This window comes from Pocillopora verrucosa, chromosome 8, assembly GCF_036669915.1.
Source record: "Pocillopora verrucosa isolate sample1 chromosome 8, ASM3666991v2, whole genome shotgun sequence".
Taxonomy (NCBI): domain Eukaryota; kingdom Metazoa; phylum Cnidaria; class Anthozoa; order Scleractinia; family Pocilloporidae; genus Pocillopora; species Pocillopora verrucosa.
The window spans coordinates 2,874,374-2,894,101 of record NC_089319.1 but is presented as its reverse complement, the minus strand read 5'-3'; the positions used below and the strand labels follow the sequence as shown (position 1 = coordinate 2,894,101).

Genomic DNA, 19,728 nt, shown 5'->3' with positions numbered 1-19,728 from the left:
TTTAACAAGAAAAGGCAAGAGAAAACATTGGGATACAGCGAGTGTCCATGGATTTGGAAAGGTTGCCAATGATGGATGATATATGCGTTGGGTAGATTTGTGAAAGCTAACATTCCACGCCACTCAGAGAGTTTTATTTCATATTAACGAAGAATTACAGGAGGGAAGTTACTAAGAGCAATAGAACTGACGTCGAGAGTTCTGTGGAAAATGGTTCTTTGTGAAAAAGGCACAAGAGATCGGAACCCTTGAAAATCAAATCAAGAAATCAAGCGTAAAGCACTGATTTTTCTTTTGAGTTTTTTGTGGTTTATTTTCCAACGAATGTCGGTGAACCAAGAAAGCACCAACTTGATTGTAAGATTGTGTTTTATGAACGTGGCAACCTCCGGCATTCAAAAGTTAAAAACTTCTTAATCCACTATGTGCCATGGATGCGGTATTTTGCCTCCTAACTGTGACGTTAAGTTTTTTTCTTTTAAAGTTTTTTTAAAAGATTTTTCCCCTAATACCCTTGAGTTTTTTTACTTTACAGATAAATCGAAACTGGGGTATTTCAAACTTCCTAGCTTCAGTCTACATTTAGGTGTGATTTCTACTGGTCGTACGTGACGTCGGTTGGTTGCACAATGCCCGTGACCACATCATCCCCCCCAGGGAAAAATTTTTCATTTAATTAAATTGGTTGATCTTGGACGAATCCTCGTGAAATCATCTTTTATTCAGGAGACTGGGTGCATCGCAAAACTTCCGGAATCGTGCAAGGTGCCTTCGTGTTTGACGTTCTCTCTTGGAATTAATTTCAGGATTCATTCATCTCTTTGAATATGTTTGAAAGAAGACATTTTGTTATGTCGCCTCGGGCTGTTTTACTTAGCTTGAAACTTGCCACGTTCTATTGAACCGCGGCTCGCTTTATTTGCTTAACAAAAGACCGTAATTAACCTCTTCTCGTGTCTGTGACGTTGCTTTCCCATGTTTATAAAAGAAACTGCATATCAAAGTTCAGATCATTAAGAACATTGATTAACAGCTACCGGACGTGAAGGTACATAGCATCGAAAGAGATTTTAACTTTGAGAAAGCTTACGCCGCTTTAAGGCGCGAATCTAGGCAGTCATGCCGCGGAAAGTATTATTATTTTTGTGGTGTATTGCATCAGGTAAGCTAAAGGCCAAAAAGCACCTTTCTGCATGCTTGTATTTCGCAAATATTTGCCTGACCCGCTTTTAAATGTGGGGTTAATTGATCGCCTTCTCCTGTTCTGTTTAGGTGTCGTGTTTTCGTCCGGGGCAGGTATGTGTAGTTTGCATCTCCTTCATATTCTTGATTTGTCTACATTCCAAACTAATACATCGAGCGCACAGGAATTTCTGTTTATTGACAGGAAGCTACTGAAGCATAATTTGCGCAGCTTAATATGTAAGTCTTAGGTCATGCATGTTTCAGTCACAGCAAACAAATTTTAATGCTTTGCTTAATTGCGCTTAACCCCTCTCTCGAACGTGTTCAGCGGTTTTCCACCCACCTTGTTAAGTAAAGGGAACGTGAAAATTCTTTGTAGTTAAAATGATGTTAATTTTCCTACTTTTGTCCTTCGTGTTCGGCATCCAGATGAAATACAAATTGTCTCACAAAATTGCCTTCATCAAAATTTCAGACACAGGAACAAACTGCACATGACAGCATTCTGAAATCCACAACTAGTACTACAGTTTACTAAAGCTTTCGATGCAATTCATCATCGATGATTCGTTATGAACGGAAACCTCTCAGCTTTCACACAACTTGTAAACGAACGAGCTTTAAATTGTGTTAACGTTAGCTGAACATAATTGGTTTTAATGTTTATAAAAAAGTGTTTCGATAATTTTTCGACCGTGAAGCTGCTAAAAAGAGTAACATTAAATCTGTTCTTATTTAAGCTTTCAGATTCACCAAAACAGGGTCCGATATCTCTGTTTGTAAAAAAAATTATGTTGCACTCAAATAACCGAGTTTTCTTTTTATCAAACTGCGTGGCGGTTTCGGTTTTGCAGAAAGACCAGACGTTTTCACAACACGCTTTTGTGATTGCACTACGTTATTACACAAAGATTGAAAGATTAGGGTTTAAAACAAAGCAAGAACTTATCGTTCGCCATGATTTTTAATTCCTTTACCTGTGTTCAGTGTGAAAGAGTGCAAATCATCCTTTTCACGTTTCTCTTTCAGAATATGCATGTGGTAAATCAAACTTTGATTTACAAAGTGACGGTCGTTTAGTACCGCATATTTTATCGAATTCCATGGCGTAGTGACCATATCTCACCAATTTGACGCCAATTTCTATAACTAAAAAAATTTAGGACATAAAGTACCACGAACTATCCTTAAATCATCTTTTACACAAAAATAAGATTACGGGAACAAAGAAGAGATGATGTTTCGAAGGTCGTTATGCGACGCGCATGAAAAGTTCTTCTCTCTTTCTTGGACACTTTTCTGGAAACTTCCTTTGTCTGTCATGTTTAACTGAGAATTAATTAGAAAAAAAACTGCCTTCGGCCAGAAATTCTTCCCTTCTTAGGAAACTTTTTTCGCTCTCTACATCAAAGACGTAACGGTTTACTGAGGTGCGAATCAATCCTCAGATGACTTTATTCTTTAAGGAAAGCCCCAACTATGTTATTCCATCAGCAGCTTATTTTTAACTCCTTTTCGTCTCTTAGGTCCAAAACTTTTCAAAAGAAGTTATAATACCTTAATTTTACTCTAATAGATAAGTAATTAGCTACTAACAACGGTGTTTACAACTGGTGAAGTTGGCCAATATCAGTTCTTGAACAAACTTCCCAATACATGCTCTTGGTGAGTGTTTCGGCACGAAGACAGAGAAAATCCGCTCTTACACCGACAAATGTTGTCAAGATGAGAGATAATGATCTCTTGTTCAAAAGTAAAATTTTTTTTTGCAGTTACATTCGCAATGGCAAACTGTCAGTATCGCTTGTCAAGCTCGAAATTTCTTGAATTAAATTCTCATGAGCCCTGGAGAGGTGTTGCTGTAAAGTCATCTGCACTTGCAAATGCTGCGCGTAACAAATTTTTCTTCGACTAACATGGTCGAGAATACGCATATCAGTGTTCAAAGGGGCATTACATTTTTCCGCCACCAGCCCAGCAATATGTGAAAGGGAACAGTAATCACGGAGAACGTGGCGATAGACTGTGACTCAGTAATAAGGAAACACATCTGCTCTGCTCATAAAACGAGAGAAACACTAGAAGTAATAGAATCTGTAATTTATCGTATTCTGTTTGGAAAAGTGACAAAATTCGCCCAATTTAAGTTAAGAGCAAGTTTTGACGGAATAAACCGGAAGACAGTCGCAAATTCCAGATAGAAATAGTTATAGGAAGAATTATTTTTACCGCATATTTTTTTTTTGTGAAGTGCCGGGAGTGCATTAAAGAAATTGAAAATTAAAGCTATTTTCGATTGCTTCTGTTTGGTACTCTATCAAAGTATATTTCTTCAATAAAGCATCGTTCTTCTATTCTTAATTTGCAAACTGCCCCTCGATTTTCTTTGTATCCATCAAAGTTTCCCGATAACAGCACATTTCCAAAGTTGAAACTTTTATTTTGGGGAGATGTTTTCACTTTCACATATTCAATGTTATGAAAATATAACCTCCCGCGACATTTTATTGTACCAAGCGTCTAAAAGAATCTTCGAAATAGTCAAAACTCGGAAAGGGAACAAAGGTTTCTTTGAAAGGGTGAGAATTATCTTGCAGAGAATTGTTTGATATCAAAATGCGCTTTGACGTAACAGCAAGATATTAACATGTTGGTGATTGGATTTTTCGAATAATTTTCATCGTTAGCACACGACGTCCCTTTTTAAATATGAATGGCTTTGGCAAGATCCTACTGCCAGCGGGTATGCTTCAAGAAAACATAAAAAATATGAAACTAACGGATAAAAATTAGAGAAGATTTAGTGAGTTCTTAAGTTATTAAAAAATCATTGTGTCTTGGTTAACCGGCTCGTTTTCCTTTAACTTTAAGCAGCCATAAAGAGTAAGCCAAATCTTATTTGCAAACGCATAAATTTAAGAAATAAGGCCTCTTAAAACAGTAGGATTTAAGTTGTGTTTACCGCGCAAAGGAGTATAGACTAAGTCTATCGTAGAAAAATTAACATTTGAACTTTTTGGCTCGAAATTTGTTTTCTCAACTAGCGATGGACACAACTATGTGCGTCTTGTCAATTTTGAGCCGAACATGTCATCATATTGCGAATGGGAAGCGCGCATCGAAACCTCTCAAGTAACCACGAATCATGACAGTTAAAATTTTCGGAGAAGGGTAATTTGTTTCTAGATAAAGAGTTGTATCACTTTGAAAGGCAAGTAAACCCCGTTAGTGATTGGCCGTGACCTTTCGAAATTTGTCGTTCTTCGAAGAATTCCAGACGACAGAATCACCATCTTTTTCGAAACTCACTACGGCAAAGAGCATCGGTTCACTGTAGGTGTGGGCTTTACACTGTGAGCTTTACACGTAGCCAAGGGGCAGGTCAGAAAATTGGGTAGAAACAAAGTCTACCTAGTAACCAGGTTACACACACAGTGATAGACATTGTTGAGTGTCTGCAATCCCGCTGCCAAACCCGTCATGTTTACTGATGTGACTCTTTGAGTAACCCCTGGCCTTGTGATAGCTGTCTACTTTCGTTACTGAAGAACTGTTGCTGTAAAAAGTTCTCATTTTTAACGAAGGTATTAGACAAAGTGCCATCCAAATCTTATCATGTAACGCTTTAGATATCTAGGTCACAGACGGTTTGTTTAAAAAAAAGAGCCAAATATAGAAAGTTATCCGCAGCGTGAATCGAGTTTTATTCTTTAGGGGAAGATGTGTTATAAATTTATGAATCAATGTTGCTACGCAACTCTTTTTAAGGTATGCAATAGACGTAATTCACGAAAGACAAAGACATTTTTCATTCCTGATCTCTTCTTTTATAGAAAAACAATTTGAATAAGGACTATTTTGAATATGTTTGATTGCAGAAGATTTACTAGATTAAAATGCACATTTCTTTTAAGCTAAAAGCTCCACTCTTTTTTTCATCAAAAGACTCATGATTCGGCGAATTGTTTCTTAATTCGTCCAGCTGGAGGAGGAGGAGCTCATTAATAAGCGACATCAATGTATTCAACAACTTTTTGTAAATCAGTGAATTACTATCTAATAATATGTGTAAAAAAAACTTTGCCTTTTATCTTAAGGTTGAACTTAAAGCTAACTCATAAACAAGTCACACTGGGGGGTCTTCTCATCTAATTGATCTCAGAGGGTGGTTAGGCTTTTAACACTTGGAGTAATTCATTAGTATATGATTAGTAAACAATTATGACTGCAAAGAGTAAAGTGCAAAATCTTTTGAACTTAATGCTGAGGACGAAAAATGTAATTTGTGATAGTTGTTTTTTATTAGATTGAAAGCGCTAATTAGGAAACAAGTTGAGTTTTGACACTCAAAAGGCGTCACTTTGCGCAAGATTTAATTAAGAGGGTACTGAAGCGAGTAAACTTCTGTTGTCGTATCGTGTTAACCAAAAAAGTCACTCAGTTCAGATCTGTGACCAATTTCAAACTTTCAAACCAGTATGGACAAAAATTGATAGCCTTTAGAGAAGCATACTCCTTACTCCTTTCCCTACCCCTCCCCCCCGTCTCCTCCACGTTTCCACTAGTGTCACCCCATTATTATTATGTGACCTTGGAAACAGCAGTTTCCAGGGTCAAGTGACTGCAATTAAATTCAGAGAGGAACTAGCGGTCCATTTCAATGATAAGCAACGGAATGCGTGTGCATGAAAGTGCTGGAGTTACCCTCGCACCAAATAAAAACTCAGTTGTTAGAAGTTGTCATAATTTGCCTTTAGAGAGAGAACAAAACTTAAATCCAAAGAATGCTCGCACATTAGGTTTGTTTCGGGTGGGAGCTATTTTTTACAATGGCCTCCTTATGTTTCTCGAAAGCTCTTCCACTTGAGGAGAACCGTTACATAACAATACTTCTACTTGTTATTCGCTTGTTCTAATTTCGATATCAAATCAAGTTATTTCATCGCTTTCAAAATAGAAAATCATATTTACTAAGAAGAAGGACTTCAATGCTCTGAATACATCAACATCGCAAAACGCAGCGTCATCATGTTTACGGAACACCCTCTGCGAAAAATTTTCTGTGTCTATGCATGAATTACACACAAAACTAAGCCGGCACATGGAAAAGCCAGATCTACTCATGAATGTATCACGGATTTATCAGCCGATTTACTGCCGCAGAGCTGAAGAAAAGTTTTTCCATAAATCTGTTAATTTCAAGTTTTTTTTTTAAAGTTTCAAATTCTTTTTTGCTTGTTATACAATATTTGCTTTTAAAAATAATCCAAATTTAGCTCACACAAGCCAAATTTAGCTCACATAAGCTCGATAAAGGTCATCGATTTTTCTGCAGGGGTCCACTGAACAAGAAAATGAATAATGCCTAAACCGTTTAGTTTCGGAGCTTTGAAAACATAAGCAACGCGCACTGCAAATCTAAGATCAGTGCAGTGCAATATCGTTTAGTGGGATTTTATTTCACCGAAATACGGCATAAAAACACTGAGTAGACTTCAAATCCAGACGTCCTGGCCTCGCCAAAGTTACACTTCTTGAACTTATACACATAGATGCTAGAACTAGGCTACAAATCACCTTTGCTGTTGTTTTTTTTTATCCTCCATAGACATTTATTTTCAATTTTTCCTGTCATCCTTACCGAATTTTCGTCTCGTGCCAGAAATCGTTATTCTCGCAAATACCGCGTTATCCTCTTGTTATCCTTGCAAATACCGCGTTATCCTCTCGTTATCCTCGCAAACACCGTGATGTTCATTGCCTGTCTTATAAATGTTTATCTTGCCTACTCATAACTATCGCAACTGCCAAGCGTCAAACCATCGTTACAGTACTCACATTTCTCTCACACGTCAATTGTCAAACAGCATTGTCGACTGTCGATCAATAATGGCACTTGTTCGTAGTTTTCACTGCATGGTATAAATCATTGTAGCATGTCAATAAATATTCATATTCCTATGCACTGATGAAAAAAAATCAATGAAATTTATGAACCTATCATTTTCATCTGCAGACCCAGTTGTATACAGCATTGAGCCCACTTATGGTAGTCTTGCAGGGGGTACCATGGTCTTTGTACATGGGAGAGGTGCGTGGCTTTATATACATCGAAAATGTCTAGTAATTTCAGCAAGAACAATGTGAATTCAACTTCGAGCCGTCGGTTAATCAACAATTTATGTTTGCTCTTTTTTGCAGGTTTTGCAAATGATCAGTTTAATTTTCATGATCCATTACTGGGAAACAAAATACTGTTCAAATCAGATAAACATCAGGTGGAATGTCATATAACACCTACAGATGTGTCCGAAAAAAGAATTGGCTGCGAGACTGAGTAGGTTACTTCAAATTGTATTGTAGAGTTGCTTTGTAAACGGAGTAAGAGTAGGGTAGTTGAGAATTTCAGATTTGTGATCTTCACTTTCACATATGCCACATAGCGAGCTTATTTTCTAGCGATCGAGTTATTTTATTTTTCCGATCAGTGATTCAAGCCATCAGCAGTGGATTAGTACGGTCAAGGAAAGCCTGGGGCGAGTGACAATAATTTACTAAGGAGGTGATAGAGAGGCATGTTCTCTCCAGGCTTTCCTCTATCTCACAAATCAATATGGCGGCTTCAATCCTTGTTCGAAAACAATATGCCCACTATGCAGGCTAACTTTCACAGACTGACGTCAGTGAGAGAGAGTCAGTTACTGTTATTGAGTCAGTCAGAGGTAGTCAGTCAGTGAGTCATTCACTCAGTGCACGTGAGTCATTCGGTAAGTGACTCATTCAGTCAGTGAGTCATTCAGTCAGTGTATGTACCAGAGAGTTCGTCGATTGATCAGAAGCAAGGCAGCCAGTCAGTTAGTCAGCCAATTAGCTCATTTGGTCACAATTTTTCCTTTTATCCAGACCATCACCAACAGCCACTGATGGTGAATACGAACTGGTGATGTTTGTAAATGGAGCATTGGTAACAAGGTATTGCGGGCGTCGTCAGAAATGTACATTCCAGGTAAAATTTCCTGGTCTCAATTGAGAGCATATTTTAAGAGCTGTGATGGCAGTTATAAGTTTAATAATATATGTAGATGAAAGACCTTTCATTTATTTTTTCAAATCTGGGAAACATTTCCACTTCTCGTGCTGAAATTTGCCCTTACTGCGTGAGGTAACCGAATCCTTGTATCCAAACTGCGCAAGAAATCAAATAACCTATTTTATCAACGGCATGTCGAGAATTGCCAAGTTTTCTAGAATTCAAAACCTCTGTTGACAATTTTTTTTTAAAGTTAGAAGCACTCCTTGATGTAGTTATAAGACACTGGAGTAAAATCTATGATGGTAACCAAGTTATAAATTATTAATCGCATCTACCATTTTAACTGTAGTTTTACATATGGAGAACTCCGACCATCGATGATTTCAGTCCTCGGGCTGCAACACCAGGTATATACAACATATTGAATGTCTAAGTACTTGATCTTTAGATACAAATTGATGATGGTGATGCTGTCATATGATGTATACTAATGAAATGTGGCAAATACGACAAACTACATCAGCAATACTGGAAACGTATCACTCGAAAAGTCCATTTTACTTGAGGCCGAATTCACACCATTGCAATGTCAAGTGTGACCTGGAGTTCAACCACATATAGTCACATAATATTAGAGCAATTATTTAAGCGGTTAACACAATAATCTACCACTACTTCTTTGTTGCAAGGAACACCCGTTCAAATCTTTGGAAAAATTCATACCACCCAATTCAGCCGACTTTCTCCTGGATTTTCGCCCGATAACAAGGAAATTACAAGGTTAGAGTTTTAACTTTAATTCACACAGATTCTTCTTTCAGCCTTTTTTTCTTTAAACTTGATAAGTGGTGGCCCTCGCTGGCTTAAGGGACTCTGGTATTCACAAACTTATCATAAATCAACGTCATAAAGGTGGTTTTTATGATACTTTTTTGCAGAGTCTACGTTGGTCTTGAGTGCAATCCTTTCAACGACGAGACAAACGAATTGTAAGTAGTTGTTATAATCTACCATTAGGGAGATCCGATCATAGGGAATGGAAACGCACAGGTTTACGATATATCCTTTTCCATGGAGTGTTAGAGAAAACCAATTCGTATGTTTTTACATATTTCAGGTTTGGAGCGGAAATAGACGACTGTGGTTGGACTCCGAATTGTCGTGGCTCATTTCAGTGTTTACCGAAAACACGTACTCCTGGTAAGTGAACTTCTTCCGGATCAATATCAGTATCTGGGCAACTGCCCACCTAACCCTAACCCTAACCCAACATTAACCCTAACTTGTTATCAATAGACTGTTGTTTGGTTAGGGGAGGGGTAGGTGGGCAGTTGCCCAGATACTGATATTGATCCCTTCCTCCTACCTCAGGGATCAGTCATTCTTTATCGTCTGGGAGGGATCTCATGCTTTTCAGGGGGAACGGAGAGGGGATTAGTTGTCACTAACAAAGAATTAATGGGGGGGGGGGCGGGCGGGTATGGTAAATTGATTGAAAGTGACGCAGGGGGGGGGGGAATCATTAGAAAACTACAGAGCCTTAGGGGGATCAGGTCAATTTTATTGCGACACAACCAAAATCTTTCAATCGCCCCAGGTGATACATGATGACGGATTCTTCATGTCGTATGTCAGCCGTTTGATCCTATAACACTGAAAAAGGATGATAAGAAGTTAAAAATTATATTGAGTTATTTACTCACAAAAATTGGTTTCAAAGTGACACGATAAAAGTGAAACTAAACAAGACTCGCAATGCAATGTTCTAATTTCTTACAGAAACTTTCAGAACTGTTAAAGAATCTCAATAAGCTAATTAAAAACAAGTTTCATTTTATTTGTATCTATATGCAGCAGTGAATATGTCAAAAGTCTCCTAAACGCAGAATGGTCAAATATCAAAGTACAACCTTTAAGTATAAAAACTTTGCTACACTAAACCCCTTGTTTTCTCTCCAGGCTCCCACACGGCTTCTTATTTGGTTTCACTACTTGGAAGGTCAAAAGTGAATAAGGACTTGTGGCGCGTAGATGGAAATCAAGAGTTATATCTCTATCAAACACATTCAGGTATCCTTGTAAAGTAATAAATAATTCTAGCCCGTAGTCAATTTGAAAAAAATATGGGTATGTTTTTTAGTAAAACAACCAATCCATTGTTCAATATGTGTTATGGATACAAGCAACGAGGTTGCAAGACCCGCGAGGGGTGTCTACTTCTGTTATCAAACGCATGCCCATTAATCAATTGTTAATTGTGTCATTTTGATCTTCTTCCTTCAGATATTCAAAGCATCTCGCCGTCTTCTGGTAGTCTTCTAGGCGGGACCGTTATAACAATTGGAGGAGTAGGTTTTAGCGACATCGCCAAAAACGTCAAAGTTTTTGTTGCAGGTATTTTGTCATTGTAAAATTAAAACAAAGGCTGATGAAAAACTAGAATACAAGAATCTAGCATTAAATTGAAATGACCGAAAATGATTTAATTTTCCAAGTGATCTTAGAAAATATCTTCGACACCGAATTGATAAAAAGTTGATGTTCCCAGCCTCTCTAAGGAAAAGTTTGGATAAAAACCTTTAAACCATAAATTATGTTTATCACTTGCAATTTTGATAAAAAAAAATTCAGACGTTTTCTCAACTTGAACCTAATTCTCAATTTTTTTATTTGTTGAGAAGGAGTTGAATGTGAAGTTTTATCGTCGAGTTTGACGCAGATCGAATGCCGAACAGGAGCAAGAAAGGAAGTAAGAAGCAACTACCCAGGTATGTAGCTACAAAATGAAGGGCAGTACTGCATAATAAACAGAATTCAGGAAAAATTATTACTTTGAACAACTCACAAATTACAAGGGCATTCTTAAATTGAAAGTTACTTCATTCAGTTCGTTGGATTTTCTGAAGCTCTTTTTCAATAATTTAAAACTTGTTTTGCTTTTATTTCGCAGTGAAAGCTGCACGTAGGTTTCTTTTCAGGTTTAATGAGTTGATCTTGAAGACAGTTAGTGGAGAAACTTAAGTTGTTATTAACAATTTTTTCCCTACCTGTCAGGGTCTCGTGGTCTATTTCGTGAAATCTGGACCGCAACCGTGAAGTCCAACCTACCAGACATTGCTACCCTTGAATCGTCTGCCGCTGACTATCACTTTGAGTACTTGACTGAAAGTAGCTTACCGGAAATTATGTCCTGGGAAAGAACTTCCGGTTATAGCGCCAGGGTGACTGGTTATTTCGTGCCGTTTCAAGATGACGTGTATAGGTTCGGTATCCTATCAGATGACGCCAGCGAGTTATATCTTAGTTTGACAGGGGACCCCGCTGGCAAGGTATTGCACCCATCACCATTGTGCTGTTCTTTCTTGGATTCTTAGTTTGTTTTCAAACAATTTATTGGCTGGCCAGAAAAAAAATTCAAAAAAACGACGTGCTAATATGTATTTCACGGTTAGTTTGCCCAATCATTTAGTTTGCGTTATTCGGTGAACAGCAGAACATTTATAAAGATGATAATCTTTTAAAAATCCTGTACCAAAATTCCTTAGCCCCTCCTGTGGTAGATCGGACGTTTTTTGCATTTCAGCGTCAGGAGCAACAGCAGCTTGTTGCCATCACCTTACCGCGTTCGCACACCTTACCTTGGTCATTATGGAACAGCCCTGAGCGTTGCTTTTGGGTTCCCACATGAAAATAACGAGACTCTTCATATCTTATCCATTATTTCTTTAGACGAAGATTGCGAGTTGTTCATCAGCAACAAGTAACTGGAACAGTAACAGCGTACAGGAGTCTGAACCGATCTCATTGGAGGCAGGCAAGCAGTACTATATTGAGGCATACCACAATGACTATAGTGGTGGCCATCACATGAAAATCCGAGTAGGAATGGAGAAGACTCAACACACCAACGCTGAAGTTAGTGCTGCAAGAGATGAAAAACAAAAAATCAGGATCAGTTCGTCTGTGCTCTGGGATAAACAGGTTTGACCAGTCTTTCAGTTCGAGCATGTAGGATTGGGATGGTATTTTGCGTATGGTAAATGTTTATAGGCGAAAAAAAGAAAATAAGAGACAAATGTTTTTTTTTTTTTTTTTAATTCTTTCGGGGTAAGATCTAATAAAATAATAATAAAACTCTTCATTCTCAAGGTATGAGGGCGAATTCCATAGAAGGGGGAACAATTCTTGTCAGCACTTTTCTTTCTTGGTTGGTGCCGAGAATTATTTGTTGGTTTTATGTAGGCAGAATGCCTTAATAAGAATTTTTCGATATTTATAACTTCTTTCACTACCGCTCTTTCCGCATGAAATTGTTTCACAAATATCCCTGAACTTTTTAAAATCTTCTTTTAGATTTTGGACTTCACTAACTGGAACGAAGATGAGAGAGTTTGCGAAGTGCAACGCCTTTCTCTTCAGCCATTGCAGTGCGTGGAAACTAACATCACATCTTGTAACAATACTAGTGATAACTTCACGTTGTCCTACCTTGATGAGAGGATAACTTTGTCCTTAAAAGACACCAGTAGCTCGATACTGGCGCAAAGATTGAATGAACTGAATGTCTTTAAGGACCGGGGTAAAATTAACGTCACTGCTGCTAATGTGACGGAAGGAAATGCCACAGTGTTCGTCATTTGGTTCTGCTTCAAAGATCCGCGAGGAATCGAACTGTTGAACGGAACTGCACAAAGTGACCAAACCCTGGACCTAAGTATAACTCGCGACGTGAAGGGACAGTCCGCCAAAGATTTTCAGCTTTTTATTGGTGGTGTACCATCCATTGCTTTGAAGCCAAGTTCCAGTATTGATAAGATCGAGAAAGCTCTTAAACGCTGGTTCTCTGTTGAATGCGAAGAATCTTCCTTGGGTAAGTTAACAAAAAGCTTCTTTACGTTCTTCATAGCTATTAAAATCCAGGGAGCTACATTTCAAGAGTTAGGGGAAAATTCTAGAGTCAAATTCGTAAAGATTGAGAGTTACACTAACGATTGCACGCAGTACAAGTACAAAAAGAACCAACAGTGGTAAAAAAAATGTTGAAAAATTTTACAAACCCAGAACTTTAACTCATCTGTTTCATATCAACTGAACTTCCTGTTTCTTGCTCTCTCGAATTTTTAGCCGGGCGTATCTTTTATAAAGACTACGAGGGAGACAATATTTTCGGAGGTGAGACTGGTGAAAGAGTTTCTGATATGCAAGCGTTTTGCGGAAGAAAGGCCTTAAAGAATCCATCAATTCTATGGAAAGCTGATTACTCGGCATATTTGAATGACTTCCTTCAAAGTGCATATCCAGTCTCTAGGTACAAATGGGTAAGTTCAATATTGACGTAAAATCCTTTTCAATACACGATTGCCGAAGTACTTTTGTACATTTGTTTAAATCCTTACTTGAGTAAACAGCTGGTAAACTAATAGTTTACACTGGAACCAGCAACGTAAACCGACTACCACGAGTACTTCAAGGCACTTCGTGACCATAAAAGGAAAAAAAAGTAAAAGCATAAGAGTTATAGTAGCTTACACAACGTAATGAATATTACAGCATGAAAGTCTTGCTTGTAGCTTTGAGTTGAAGGGCCTGTATATTACAAGGCTACAATTAAGTTATGTCTGAATGGCCTACATTCTGCATGAACAAAACCAATTATTGAGAGATTTAGTTATTTAGTTAGCGCGCATATCATACAAAGTCATGTCAGGATAGAAAACAGTTTTAAATGAGCTAATAAAGGTTACTTCATTTTAAGTCCCCCTAATGAGTTGACAAGTCTTCTTGATTCTCATCTTCCCTCCATTTAGTTTTGCTTCGCCTACAAAGGGCCTATAAAAGAGCAAGTGAGCTTTCGAGTGAAATACCGAGATAGTGACAATGAAGAGAGATACTCGACACGCTTGTACAGCTTTATTAGAAGCTCCGCGCATCTCTCTATCTGGGGATTTTCATGTATAGATGTCTGGTCAAAGATCAACGAGGACTTTGGAGATCAGGCAATGAGTGTCGAAATGTACAAAATTGAAATCAGCCGCCTTGATGGATTTGACGAAGATGTGTTCGTGGATAATGTGTGGATTGGTAAAAATCAACTATTAGGTAAATTTTTAAACTAAAGTTTATTAATTTAGTGGAAGGAGCTAAGGAGGGATATAGGAAGATGAAATTTCACTTTGAAGTTCGCATTTTGCCTGATGTGTGTGATGACATGGGGGATGAATTTTAAAAGCTCTATGTGTGGAAAAAAATCATTGAAACGCGGGCTAACTGTTCACTTTCTATCTTATTATGCGCGCGCCAACCAGGAAAAAAACGCACCTGTTGTTGCAAGTATATAAAATGCCATGGGAAAAATCCAACTTGCCATTCACTTTCCAACTTTCAGATGTGGATTGTTTTCAGTGTTTAAATATTAAAATTAACATTAAAATGTAAATTACTGAAATAATGGACGTTGTTTGTTGTTTCATGTATCCATTTTTTTTCAGTGAGACCGGTGAGCAGTGGTGCCATGCCCAATGGTTTTATCATCAAGGACTACAAAATAGAGAAGACTACAGAGACGAACTGGACTATCTCCCTCCTCCCCGCAAATTGCGGCTCCCCTATGCCGCTCTTTTCCGTTGTAGAGCACACCGGGAATGAGAACGGTAGCCCTGATGATGTCACCTATACTACGCCGGGCCTCAACTCCAGTGTCCGAGTAAGAAGGGTCCAAGAAGCCTCACCTCCAATAGAAGGAATGTTTGACATCGAGTATAGAGGAAATGTCATTAAGGGTGAGTGGTTTTCCGAAAAAAAAAACTCTCATATCATGGCAAAAATAGCTCGAGCAAACTCTTTATGAGACAGCGGACAAAAATTAAGACAAATTTGGCACAATTTTTTTACGAGCGGGCATCATACATTATGAGATAGTAAACGCTCGGAGTGGGAGGTGTCATTGTCCCATTTGTTGGTTATACTCAACAGGCGCGAGTGGAAATGAATAACAGAGACTTTTTTTAATCATCTCTGTAAGTCTCAAGACGGTTTCTAAGAGGACATAATGTGCCCTGTTTAACACCCAACACCGTTATTTATCAGATTCTATTCTAGAGCATTAGTGACTGTTATCCGATCAAGAGTGTCGTATTTTTACCTGGTAATTTAGTGTTAACAACTGGGTTGAAAACGTAAATTAGCCACCGTAAAGGGTAAAAAAGCTGACGTTTCGAGCGTTAGCCCTTCGTCAGAGCGATACCTGCTATACTCTCCCACCGACGCAGCACCACAATTTCTTTAGAAACTTACCACTTTATGTATTTTTACCTGCACTGTTTATGATTTTGTAGACATTCCAGTCAACATAACTGCAATGCGACTCCAAGATCTTTTGGAGCAGGAGTTTGAGGAAGGTATAATTGAAGTTGAACGATCTGGGCACTGTGCAGAATTTGAATGGACTTTCACATGGAAGAGTCACGGAGGTAATCATCCTGAAGTCAAGGTCAACGACAGCAAACTCACTGGTGTGCAAGTCACCACAACAGTGACTACCATTCAAGATGGCGGCTTATTTATGGATCCAATTCCTGGTGAATTCTTACGAGTGCCGTCGAACCAAACTCAGGTGAGTGATCGGCGAGTCGTTGAATAACAAAATAACATGGAAAAAAACACGATAGTTATGCCGTCGTGGCAAATCTGGCATCTTTATATTTCCCTTTCCTTAACCTTCCCCCCCCCCCCGCCTCTGTTCCATTTATCCGACGATTCCTCAAATCCTTCTTTTCTTCGTCTATCTCTGCCCACCATATGTAGTTTCTTCTTCGGCTCCCCGTCTATTTGTCGTTATCTATTCTTCCCTCTGGTTCGTTTTCCATCGTTTCTAATTGCTTGCTGGTTCTCTAGCTCGGAATTTTCCTCCTCTCTCCACAGTGATAATCATGATGGAAATGGACAATTTTCTAAAAGAACGCTCATGTATATTTCATCACAGATTCCGTGCTATGTTTCCTTGTTGAACCCCTCCATCTATCCCTGCTTAGTTCTGTCTCCTCTTTTCTTGTTAGAATCGTCCAACTTCAGCGGTTTCTCTCTATTCGCCCATGCGTTCATTTATTATTTTTATTTACTCAGGTTGTGGTCGTGGTGAACGAAATCACAGGATCGTGTTCGGGCAACAATTGCACTTTTGAGTATTCCGCAGACCAAACGCCGACGCTGACGTCCATATCACCGGACTCTGGTCCCGGCGGCCCCGATGGCACCGGGACAGAAATCACTTTGGGTGGCACAGGATTCTCTTCTAACAATGACGACAATATTGTAACGATAGGTGGCTCCACCTGTGTCATCATCAGCAGCAGTACTGGCAGCATAACCTGTCGAGCAGGTAGATATCCTTGTGGTTGTTTATTACTCAGCACCTTATCTTTGTATTTATCTACTTGTTAAACATGAAATATATAGATTTCATTGTAATGCTTATTGGCCTTTTTATAAGTATAGTATGATGACGTGTACCTGCTTCCTGTTCTAAACATTCTCTTGTTTAAATTCTTAGCACTTTTTTTAAACTTTAATAAGCCTCTCCTACATTGTCTTTCGGATATACGCTTGCTCAATCAGAAAATGTCAAGCCTACTTTCTCAAGTGGTCAGTTCCCTTCATTGCGTTACTTACTTGTGACACATCACTTTTTACGTACCTTTGTGCTTCAAACAGGTGCACTTAGCTTAGACGTCAGGTGCCAATCTTGGATTCAAATTTTCATTCTGAAATCCTGTCTATCTTTTTAACCCCACAGACTATGGACCCGGTGGAAAACATTTAGTTGAGGTTCTAGTCAAAGGCAAAGGTCTTGCAGACAACACTCAGCTACTTAACTTTACTTACGTCATTAGTGCTACGGCAGTTAATCCGGCCAGTGGCAGTAAAGCCGGTGGACAGGTGATCACCATTTCTGGCAGTGGCTTCGGATATAAGAAAGAAAATGCGTCAGTATCGCTTGACGGTTCCCCTTGTGATATTCTTACCATCACAATGTCCCAAATCACATGCAGAACCTCTGCACATTCAGCGGGAAAAGTTTCTGTAGACATTTCAGTCGATGACAGTTCTGTCACTGTTTCAGATGCATTTGAATACGACTCGTCTCTCACCATTGACGTCACCAGCGTAAGCCCGCTTCGAGGCAGTGTCAGCGGAGGAGAGATAATTACCATTTCTGGTTCCGGTTTTTTGAACGAGACCAGCGTGCAAGTAGGAGATCAAAATTGCGTGATTCAGTCCCGTATTGGGGTAGAAATCACTTGCCTTGTTCCACCTCATGCTCCAGGAAAGTTTGCTATTCGGCTTTTCACATCAGGAAAAGGTTTTGCGTCAATCCCTACCGCATACAGCACTTACGAATACCTACTCGAGGTCCATTCCATTTTCCCTCTGATTGGCTCGGTTGCAGGCGGAACACACGTTACTATAACCGGAAGGGGCTTTGGGTCTAACGTGTCACGTGCTGTCGTTACTGTACAAGGCAGACCATGTCGAGTCATGTCATGCAATGATACGCATGTTATATGTGAAACAACGAATATTTTTCAAACTGCGGAAGTCGACAACAGTGGACGTCATCCGGGTTAGTTTACCTTCTTTATTTTAGCAGCAAAACCCTGACCAGTTTTTAGAACCCCTATCAACCATTTCACGAACCTTGTGGTGTATAAAATTAAACAACTAAATACGCAGCTGTCCCTTTTTTGTATAGCCTGCAGAGAAGGCGTAATTTTGGCGAGCGAGTGCTTTTGTTAGCGAAAATTATGGCCGCCACCTTTGATTCAATGGTAGCGGAAGACTGGGGAGAGAAAGAAATTTGTACCCAGGGGATTAGCGACGGTCAAAAATACCCCTGCCCACATCTCCAAATCAAACATAGCCGGTTCAATAAACGAACGCGAGCTTTTTAACGTTAATTCACCCAAATAAGACGCCTGCAATGCAGGCTATTTTTTGTAGCAAGAGGTTCCAGGTTTTTAAAAGCGAGATGACTTTGAATGGAGCTTATTTACTTGCAGACTCCTTTTCGGAATGATAACCAACGAATAATCCTTGCAAGCATGCTATATTGACACAAGCCTTTTTTTTTTTTTTTCGTGTCTTCTTTCTTCAGAGTTTGGACTTGGATATGAATGGTCACCGAAACACGTGACTTGTTACCAAGGCGACACGGTGAAGGTAACTTGAGATGAGATACTGATGAATCAATGGCATGCACGGCTGTTTGTAGACAGGTTGTCGTTAAAAAGAGTAAAAGTGCGTATGATATCCCCGAAAAGAAGTTTTCAGTTCAAAGTTCCTTAACCTCACAATTTCAGGGAAATTTTCAAAAACGTTCGTGTAAAGTGGAGGCATCGCGGGTTTGATGAATTTACTCATTTATTTGACTTATCAGAATTCATTGATTACCGAATATCCCGATTACCTTTCGCGATTATCCAGTGCACTTTCGTCCTTTTTCCCAAAAAATTTTCTATGAACATGTGTATCTCTGTACAGCTGTTTTACCTTGAGAACTTTTAAGCATTCACCCATTACCAGTAATTCATTTGTAGAAACAGAAAGCCTTCCCTTTCTTCGTGACCTTGCTAACCAACCGAATCCTCATACTAAGCTAAAAAATGCGATTTAACATTGTCATAATATGTTGTGATGTTCACTTTCCCTCATTTATTTATTCATCTACTTTTTCATATATTCACTTGCTTGTACCTATTTTTTGGTCAATAGTGGAGTTGGGCCGGTCAGGAACTTTCCAAGGCTGTATTTAACGTCTTTCAAACGAGAGATTCTTCCTCAGTTCAGTACGATGGGTCAGGTTTTCATAGCAATGCTCTCTCCAAGACTGGAAGTTTCAGTCATAGGTAATTGAAATGTTCCGATGATTTAGAAAAAAAAAGAAAAAATGGCTGAAAACATTCCGTTTTGATCTGCCATATCTAACGATAAAGTAAACTTCTTGTGTCGCCGCAGTTGAACAAATCTCTCGTTTTGATCATCGCAAAAAAAAATTGAGCCAATCTCCAAGGGTCGTCTATTCTTGCATTAAGAGATCAGAAGAAGATGGAAAAGTAAAGAAAAAAATGGAATTGAGCCGCTGTGAAAATTGTGATCTAATAACTCGACGATCAGGAATAGCTTAGTTCCTTTTTTGTATTATGTTAATCTACTGATTCTGATAACCGTACATTCCTTGCTCATGTTGAGAGCGTCGAGTATTTGTTTAACTGGTAAATAATAACAAAAAATGAACATCGTAAATTCATTGGTACTGGCAATAATATTGTACATTCCCTCCATAGGTTCTTGGACACAGGAGTGTACTTCTATGCCGGAAGCGGATCTGTCACTATGAAAGGCATTGTCAAAGTTCTGTCATTCAGAACTCAGAGCGGACCAATAAAATTCGTACTTGATGGTAAGAAGAATTCTACCTCACAAATGAAGCAGAAATTAAATCAGTGTTTAAGTTG

At 38.8% G+C, this 19,728-nt stretch overlaps 1 protein-coding gene across 1 annotated transcript in view; it reads left to right on the top strand.

Annotated features, from left to right (window-relative positions):
- The first annotated feature begins 1,039 nt into the window (after positions 1–1,039).
- LOC131791047 (fibrocystin-L) overlaps positions 1,040–19,728 on the top strand; it is a 42,524-nt gene continuing 23,835 nt past the window's right edge. The window contains exons 1-24 of the mRNA XM_059108360.2: positions 1,040–1,162; positions 1,273–1,296; positions 7,202–7,276; positions 7,387–7,522; positions 8,089–8,191; positions 8,568–8,625; positions 8,908–8,998; positions 9,157–9,207; positions 9,336–9,418; positions 10,178–10,288; positions 10,502–10,612; positions 10,900–10,986; positions 11,273–11,547; positions 11,948–12,199; positions 12,572–13,088; positions 13,343–13,536; positions 14,026–14,317; positions 14,707–14,997; positions 15,553–15,830; positions 16,340–16,595; positions 17,010–17,837; positions 18,369–18,433; positions 18,986–19,119; positions 19,558–19,673. Coding sequence (XP_058964343.2) covers positions 1,120–1,162; positions 1,273–1,296; positions 7,202–7,276; positions 7,387–7,522; positions 8,089–8,191; positions 8,568–8,625; positions 8,908–8,998; positions 9,157–9,207; positions 9,336–9,418; positions 10,178–10,288; positions 10,502–10,612; positions 10,900–10,986; positions 11,273–11,547; positions 11,948–12,199; positions 12,572–13,088; positions 13,343–13,536; positions 14,026–14,317; positions 14,707–14,997; positions 15,553–15,830; positions 16,340–16,595; positions 17,010–17,837; positions 18,369–18,433; positions 18,986–19,119; positions 19,558–19,673 — 4,471 coding nt within the window. The 5' untranslated portion in view covers positions 1,040–1,119. The remainder of the gene's footprint in view (positions 1,163–1,272; positions 1,297–7,201; positions 7,277–7,386; positions 7,523–8,088; positions 8,192–8,567; positions 8,626–8,907; positions 8,999–9,156; positions 9,208–9,335; positions 9,419–10,177; positions 10,289–10,501; positions 10,613–10,899; positions 10,987–11,272; positions 11,548–11,947; positions 12,200–12,571; positions 13,089–13,342; positions 13,537–14,025; positions 14,318–14,706; positions 14,998–15,552; positions 15,831–16,339; positions 16,596–17,009; positions 17,838–18,368; positions 18,434–18,985; positions 19,120–19,557; positions 19,674–19,728) is intronic.